The sequence below is a fragment of the Primulina eburnea genome, chromosome 8 (assembly GCF_022965805.1).
Source record: "Primulina eburnea isolate SZY01 chromosome 8, ASM2296580v1, whole genome shotgun sequence".
Taxonomy (NCBI): Eukaryota; Viridiplantae; Streptophyta; class Magnoliopsida; order Lamiales; family Gesneriaceae; genus Primulina; species Primulina eburnea.
Window position 1 is genome coordinate 5,838,178 of NC_133108.1, and position 8,503 is coordinate 5,846,680.

The 8,503-nt window shown below is 36.4% G+C and overlaps 2 protein-coding genes across 6 annotated transcripts; both read left to right on the plus strand.

The window, feature by feature from the left end:
* Positions 1-1,868: 1,868 nt before the first annotated feature.
* On the plus strand, positions 1,869-4,889 carry LOC140838698 (transcription factor bHLH144-like). 5 transcript variants are annotated; one of them, XM_073205186.1, is made up of 4 exons: positions 1,869-2,120; positions 2,615-2,755; positions 3,301-3,473; positions 3,659-4,889. In XM_073205186.1, the coding sequence occupies exon 4, from the start codon at positions 3,947-3,949 to the stop codon at positions 4,628-4,630; it is 684 nt and encodes a 227-aa protein (XP_073061287.1). In that variant the 5' UTR covers positions 1,869-2,120; positions 2,615-2,755; positions 3,301-3,473; positions 3,659-3,946; the 3' UTR covers positions 4,631-4,889. The 5 variants fall into 5 exon arrangements, with proteins under 5 accessions (XP_073061287.1, XP_073061288.1, XP_073061289.1 ...); XM_073205187.1 differs by having other exon boundaries at positions 2,621-2,755; XM_073205188.1 differs by having other exon boundaries at positions 1,869-2,116.
* Positions 4,890-7,280: 2,391 nt separating this feature from the next.
* Positions 7,281-8,237, plus strand: LOC140838701 (chlorophyll a-b binding protein 21, chloroplastic-like). Its single transcript, XM_073205194.1, has one exon. The coding sequence runs from the start codon at positions 7,347-7,349 to the stop codon at positions 8,139-8,141; it is 795 nt and encodes a 264-aa protein (XP_073061295.1). The 5' UTR covers positions 7,281-7,346; the 3' UTR covers positions 8,142-8,237.
* The last annotated feature ends 266 nt before the right edge of the window (positions 8,238-8,503 follow it).

The window sequence follows — 8,503 nt, forward strand, 5'->3', positions numbered from 1 at the left end:
TGTTCCGGACTAACTTAAAATCCTCTGGTGACCGACCATACCTGTAGAAATAAACAGAGTGAAGATGATGAATATTAGTTACAATACAATCAGTCTACCAATTAAGCATTCATCTGTGGAATGGTTGAAAAGCCATTTCCAATCTTGTACTTGATAACCATGAAAATGATAGATGAATGCCTACCGGCGGTTTAATTCAACACAAATTCGTTCATCTTCCTCACACTCCGCCATTGTGGTCAACAGTCTCTTGACATACCGAAAGTTAGTTCGCGATATGAGATCAAGAATTATAGTTCATCGACATGATTTTGATTTTATGGCTAGAAAGGATGCAAAGAATCATAAGTTCCATCTCCATATATAAGTGGCCACTCGATAGGAGTAGACCTGTGAAGATTACCTCCAAGCATTTCTGTGTCATCTGACTCTTGAGATATTCCTAAGCTATTGTATTACGCAAAACTCGACACGTAATGCAATGAGTTGAATGTGAAGGCATTACTAGAATAGAATTTTTGATATGTATGGAAGTATGAAACCCAACTTCTTTTTCCATATCTGTATAGGGCAGGCGACGAATATGATACGTACATATGGGGCTTAAAGAATTTGAATTGCTGATACAAAGACAAAAAAGTTCACACACTCACAATACAGAAAACTTTGGCTTGTAGAAGGGAGTATGGAACCGAACCAAACTTTCTTGAGTCGTTGCTTTTGTAAATATTATCCCCCTCTATCCATATATGCCCTTTTGGCACCTAAAAACATTGAACCTCAAATCCTTCGGTATACAAAACAGTACAATAATTAATAGTTTAAAGACAGAAAGGATAAATACTAAGTAAGATGTTTGCACAAAAGTACGAAAATATTGGAAGATATGTTGGAACAGAGTGCTGAGAACTCTAATTATATTCAACGAGAGCTCATATATATATATATATATATATAGAGGAAATAATGAGAATATTAGATTATGACATATGTCTATGTTCACTTCGTCAATACAGTGACAGTCATATATTAGATATATAATTAAATATTATTTATTATATATAATAAATAAGTGTCAACTAATTATATAAAATTATATATATATAATTGAAAAATGCATCATCATGTGTTTATTTTGACATTTGAGATACGAACGAATCTAGATAATATATATAAAAACTAGCTATTAGTATCTGCTTCTTCTTTTTTAGCCCAAACAATTAGACATTGGTTGATGGAGTAATATTATATACCCGCATGATTCACAGGACACGTATTTCAACGAAGGAGCATTGAATCAAATCAAATTCTTTATTTACGTATTTGTATTTCATATAAACTATTTGTTATTAATAATTAGAATAATGAAATTTGAAAATATTTTTGGTACAAACATCAATCAAAATTTTCATTCGTAAGTATTGTGTGAGACAGTTTCATATATTCGTAAGATGAGTTAATCTTGTTCATATTTATTATAATAATTAATAATTTTAATATGAAAAATAATATTTTTTTTTATAGATAACTTAAATAATACATTCGTGTTATATGTGTCTCATGAATTTTTTTTAATGATTTGTGAGTGGGTCTTATGTGAGACTGTCTCACGGATCATAATCTGTGAGACGGGTCAACCATACCATATTCACAATAAAAATAATACTCTTAGCATAAAAAGTAATACTTTTTCATGGGTGACCCAAATAAGAGATTCATCTCACAAATACGACCCGTGAGACCGTCTCACACAAGTTTTTGTTCATAAGCGTAATTAAAAATTAAAAGTAATTTTTACGATTTCCAACAGTAGATACTGCATTTTGTCAAACCTCGTGAAGGCCTACCTTTTTTAACTTCACGCGTGCTCTCTCATCCGACGGTCAGCAACCCGGCCGCTTTACCCGGAAAGCCCATCATCTTCCTCAATCCTACGGTCCTTATTTTTCTCCTTTGACTCCGATCCTCGTTCCCTCCACCTCCAACTAATAAAGTCATTATCATCATTCATCAGTCCCCTACACTTATCTTTGTCGGCAGATCTTCTTCTACCATTCTCTGAGTCTTGGATTATCTTCCCAAGTCACGAACTTGTTTGGGTTTTGCTTTTCTTCTTGTGGGTATTGTCAAAGCGAGATCTTTTTGCTTTCCTTACAGCTTTTACAGTTGCTTGAATTTGTTTAATTCTTGAATAGGTGTTTACTGAAGCATTTCTTGTTTGAATTTGTTTAATTTGGTGATTTTCAAAAGGGTTTTTATTTTTTCTCTCATATCCCCAGATTTAGTGATTTGTTCCTTGCACTTTTCTTGAAAAGATATTTCTGGGAACTGCAAGATTGGATTTTTCTTGATATTATGTATTCTTAAATGAACAGAAGTATTTCATTTTAGTAGGATTTCTGAATTGTAGATTTTGGTTCATCCTGCGACGACTTGGATCTGCGATGTTTGTGATCTTCTGTACTCTTTTTTTTTCCTGGTTGCTAATTTATGTGAGAAATTTGACTCTTTGCTTGAACAGTTTAGGTTTGTTTTCAAGGTTAAGCTTTCGACTAACTGCTTTCAACATCGATTCATTTTAATCTTCATTAACATTTATTTTACCTTATGGTAGTAACAGAGGTTTGGGTCAAATTTTACATTCATTTGTGCTGAAGAAGCTGATCAACATGCCGTGGGGTTCTCCATTTTATTCTGGGAAGTGTGTTAGATTCGATGTGTTCTTTCGCTTTATTCTGTAATTGGGTTTAATCTGGTGAGTTGTCCTCTCTGTTGGTCTCTTTCCAAGAATGCATGCTTTTGCTTTTTATTTGAATGGATGAACTAATCAGGGGAACTAGTGCTTGAAAAGTTACTTCGTCTGTGTATTTATATTTATTAGTTATTATTACACAAATGTTTTCTAGTTATTTTTCTTAGCAGTTTAATGGAGACACGCATGCTTTCTGTGTTTGGTTTAGCTGTTTAGTTACCATTTACTTTATGTATGATGTATTTGGAAATCAGTTACAGGAAATATTACATTAGAATTGAGATGGAATGCTTCTTATTTTAACTCCCAGATCTTGAATTCTTGATCCCATTCTTTCAAACATTTTACTCCTCGGACTTGTAAATTTGTCAAAACTCTGAATATGAAAACATGCCTTAGATTATGTAGGCCTTATGTTTTTTCAACTTTTGTATTTTACTTCAATTTGTGAAACGAAACACACAAGTCTAGTTTGTATCTTCAGTTGTTTTTTAATTGTTGTTTTCTTTATTTTTTCATAAAATTACATGATTTTCGAAGTTTTGCAGGCCAGCTTTGCAACGGGTTTGTATTACTTATACTGTTAGACTTGCGCCTTTTCGTTGGAGTGAGAATGCACATTGAACTTTTTCGAAAACAATATCATCCCACCAAAAAACTACGAAAAATTACCATGAGCGCTGGAAGCATTGCTTTCCACCAATTGATGCAAGTTTGCCAGGTGATTGCTTCAAGTTTGCGACATATATATGCTTGTATCCTTTTCTCTGTAGTTTATTGTATGTTTTTCACAGGAACATGCAAATGAGTCTTAGAACAGGCTTTAAGAATATGTGTGAGCCCAACCAGAACTTATGGTGGTTCAGAAATATGGTTACTAGTTCTTACTTTAACTTTTTATTGCAGGCTGAATACTTCCGTCAGTTGCTTAAACCTGTGACGTAGTCATGCTTGTAGGAAGCGTTTGAATATAGGTAAATTGTTCAATTTAGTACTTGCCAAGTGCTTGAAACACAAGAACTGTTAAATCTGACTCCATACTGTGCTGGCATATGGATCCGCCATAGATTTACCATAAACCTGTGGCAAATATTTCATTTTTGCAAGACCGCTTTTAGTTTAAATTTCAACTATTGACCTCTTTTGGAATCTGCAAATTTATTTTTCCTTGAACTTTTTTGAAAACTTCTACTCATGCCTGGAGACCATCCAAACTTACCCGCCAATCCTATTCTCCCTCTTCCTGTTCAATCGAGCTATTACATGCAACGTGGTCATACGGCTTCTGCCATCTTTAATGGGAAATTTATTCCTTTACATAATGTTGACATCCAAACTTCTGATGCTTGCCCAAAAAAATTTGTCATCTTTGATCGAACACATGATAGAAGCCAGATCATGTTCCATCCCAATTTAAGCTCTAAACTCTTTCATCCTGGACATGACGTTGCGGCATCAATCTTCCAAGACAACTTGGACGCGAAATATTCAAACAACGAGAGAGACAATATGTCTCCTTTGAAAGAAGATTCAGATGATATCGATGCACTTCTGAGCACAGAATATGATGACAACTATGATGATGATATGGTGAGCACAGCACGGACAGAAGCAATCTACAGGTGCGATTCTCCTGATTCGTGCTCCAACTTTAAGTCAATTTCCATGAAAAGTAGACCTCATTTCTTAAAATCTTCTGGAAGTCATTGCCACGGAAAGAAGCGTAACAGGACAAGAAAGATGGTCAATGCATTGAAAGGAATAGTTCCTGGTGCCGATCACATGAGTACTGTAGCCGTTCTTGATGAAGCTGTTCGTTACCTCAAGGTACTCAGGGTAGAAGTGCAGAAGCTGGGAACGGGAAGTTCTGAAGGCTGAATCCGGAATCATCATTTGAATTTTCTATGCCTTGGTTCTGTGCCTATCTGCTGTTAACCCTTCAGCAGAAGGTTCTCTTGTAGGAGGTTCGGTACTATGAATCTGCGTATTCTCACGTACTTTTTTAAGGTTTGATGTTAAGTATGCATCTGTTCAAATTGCTCAACATGTATTTCTGATACTCATTTCTTTGTGTGATCCAATAAACGGTGAATTCTACTACTTTAACATCAATTATAATTTTTTGTGTTCATTTTCATCATTGTGCTAAAAAATGGGATTATCAGTCCAGCTTATTTGAAGCTATCCCCCTAGATGCAAACCTAACATTGAGGAAAAAGTTGCTATGTTTGATTATTTTTTGGTGTGTATAGTTTGAATTTGGTGAATCGACCCAATTCTGATTGGATATATTTTGCATGTTTATTGTGACTAGCCAAAAATCTTGCCCATGGATGTGAGCGTACATAGAGATGTAAGAAACCAAACTCAGTCAAATATTAGTGAAAATTGAAGGCATTAATTCAGTTTGAATTAAGTATATTCAAATTCGATTCAAAGCTCAAAATTTTGAAATTTTTTTGTCAGACTTCGGCTTGAAAGGAAGCTCGAGTTTAGCTCGAAATCTTCGAAATTTTCGTGAGTTATTGTTCGGATATTAAAATCCGAGAATGAACGGTCCAAAGTTCTAAATATATATATATATATATATATATATAGATATATATAAAATATATAATTATATTATAATAATAAAAATATTAATGTTTGCGAGCCATTCGCTAATTATTGAATGAATAATTTTGGTTCGACTACGGCTCGAAAAAAGTTCGAACAAGTTCGAGTTCGATAAATTCGGATGTCAATCAAATATTTATTGAGTCGACTCGAAAAGTTCGCAAACCGGATCGATTCGTTTACAGTTCTAAGCGTACACTAGGAAAATTGCTGAAAGAACTGGCTGTTAAGTGCAAGCTAATCATCGGTTAAACTATCCAGCAAGAACTCTTGCTTATTGCCACGGGCTTGTGGCCAAGTGGCAGCTCCAGTGGTTCAATAATGAGATGGTATCTCGAGTTCCATACATAAAAGTTTGTAATCTTCTATCTATATTCTCATTGGTTACTGACGATTGAAGTTGTATGTCGACGGGCTTGTGGCCAAGTGGCAGCACCAGTGGTTCTGAAATGTTCTGTGGTTTGGTTTTACAGCCTCATGCATGCCATAGATAGCGATTTTCTTGAAGCCTATCAGAGCTTGATTAGTGTGCGGTTGGATAAAAAACAGATTTTCATAGATTTTGGATCTCTTGTGCTGTCCATTTTTGTCGTTTTACATTGTGAACATATTGTGGAGACGTGGTTCTGCTTAATGTGTAGAGTCATACTACAAGGACATAAATACAATTAGATTTGTGTGTATAGTGCAATTCTTGGTTGGGGCATTTAAAGTTTCGAGTAATTTATTAGCACGAATAGCTAGCAGCAACCCAACTGGCTTACATGATTATGATTTGAGGACGATCTACCTGTTAGTATTACATCATATGAGTTGTAAATCAACAGTGATTTTGGTGCAGCTAGTTGCCTATTGATGACTATATCTAGGATCTATCGAACCGAGAGAGTTGATTAGTAAAAATAATTAAGGTTCGAATTATTTTGACTCGAATTGTTCCAAATAATGATCGAACATTAAAGTTTGAGAATTAATGTGTTTGAAAGCTTGAAATATCCAATAGCAGCAACCCAACTGGCTTACATGATTATGATTTGAGGACGATCTACCTGTTAGTATTACATCATATGAGTTGTAAATCAACAGTGATTTTGGTGCAGCTAGTTGCCTATTGATGACTATATCTAGGATCTATCGAACCGAGAGAGTTGATTAGTAAAAATAATTAAGGTTCGAATTATTTTGACTCGAATTGTTCCAAATAATGATCGAACATTAAAGTTTGAGAATTAATGTGTTTGAAAGCTTGAAATATCCAATAGACTTTAAAGATGTTTGTATTTAATATATAATTATATTATATCAATAAAATATTAAGCTGGCGAGCTGTCTAACAACTATCGAACACAATAACTTTGTCCCGAGTTCAGTTCGAACATGTTCGAGTTCAATAATTTCAAATACGAATCAATTATTTATCGAGTCAATTCAAGAAGCTCGTAAACCTGCTTAATTCATTTACAACCCTAAGTCGATATTTAGATTCTCCTCGTACCAAACCACCAGCAACCAATGAAAAATTGCATAGAAAGGACCAAAGATGATATCAGTCGTAAACTTTCCAAATGCCCAATTTACATTGGTATCATCTTGCTAAACTCATCACTTGGGCAATGCAAGGACAGAATATTGACCGAGCAAAGTAATGGTCTTACTTAAAACAGAGAAGTTCCTTAATCTCACAACTTAGAAAACCCAATGACACTGATCTAAGAGACCCGACTCTTAATATTATGTCTCAGTGGAGGTAAAAATCTAACCAATCATAAAAATCCGAAGAATTGTGGACTAGAGGCTGCCAACTCACAGAAGCAACAGCCGCAGAATCTCCATACCCAATCAAAGGATACATTTAGATCTCAGAGGATAAGGACCAATTAGCTTCTCACTTCTATAAATGACTTGGCAGATACTCAACTTGTATTCACCAGTAAAGAATCCAACGAAGAGTCTTAGTCATACACTACTCCTAAAATCAATGGCAGCCTCAACTATGGCTCTCTCTTCTTCCTCTTTGGCTGGAACAGCTGTGAAGCTATCTCCCTCCACCCCGGATGTCTCTGGATCCGGTAGGGTCTCCATGAGGAAGACTACCAAGCCTGCTCCTTCCGGCAGCCCATGGTACGGTCCTGACCGTGTCAAATACTTGGGTCCATTCTCTGGCGAGGCCCCAAGCTACCTCACCGGCGAATTCCCTGGAGACTACGGCTGGGACACTGCTGGACTCTCGGCTGACCCAGAGACCTTCGCCAAGAACCGCGAGTTGGAGGTAATCCATAGCAGATGGGCGATGCTTGGAGCTCTTGGATGTGTCTTCCCCGAGCTTCTGTCCCGCAATGGCGTCAAGTTTGGTGAGGCTGTGTGGTTCAAGGCTGGATCCCAGATTTTTGCCAAAGGTGGTCTCGACTACTTGGGGAACCCAAGCTTGATCCACGCTCAGAGTATCTTGGCCATCTGGGCTAGCCAGGTGATCTTGATGGGTGCTGTTGAGGGCTACAGAATTGCCGGAGGACCACTCGGTGAAATCACCGACCCAATCTACCCTGGTGGAAGCTTCGACCCGTTGGGTCTTGCTGATGATCCCGAGGCATTTGCTGAGCTTAAAGTTAAGGAGCTCAAGAATGGCAGGCTTGCCATGTTCTCTATGTTCGGATTTTTCGTCCAGGCCATCGTTACTGGGAAGGGTCCATTGGAGAACCTTGCCGACCACCTCGCTGATCCAGTCAACAACAACGCATGGGCTTACGCTACCAACTTTGTACCTGGAAAATAAATTCGGATGTAAAAGTGCATGAAATCTGATTGACAGATTTGATGTAAAATTATTGTGCAATTATCAGAATATAATATTAATTTTTCTTGTTTTCAATCTTCGCGAATCTGTTTTTTTCGATCATATCAGCAAACTTTCTGGGTGTTGTAGGCTCAAAACTGACAAATTTAGGTATAACTGCAGTACACAGCATAACCACAATTTCGTAAGAAATAACTCCAAATGCTTAATCCTTGCCATTTCAACCCATTAAATTGTAAATGTTAAATAAATGGAAATGAACAAATTTAGTCTTTGATATGCATTTATATTCAGTGTGTGTTCAAACATATTCACAAATTTAGTGTACGACATCGTCTGCA

What these genes read in the sequence shown, in the direction of transcription:
- LOC140838698 (XM_073205190.1), top strand. Translation starts at nt 3,947, where the DNA reads ATGCCTGGAGACCATCCAAACTTACCCGCCAATCCTATTCTCCCTCTT.
- LOC140838701 (XM_073205194.1), top strand. Translation starts at nt 7,347, where the DNA reads ATGGCAGCCTCAACTATGGCTCTCTCTTCTTCCTCTTTGGCTGGAACA.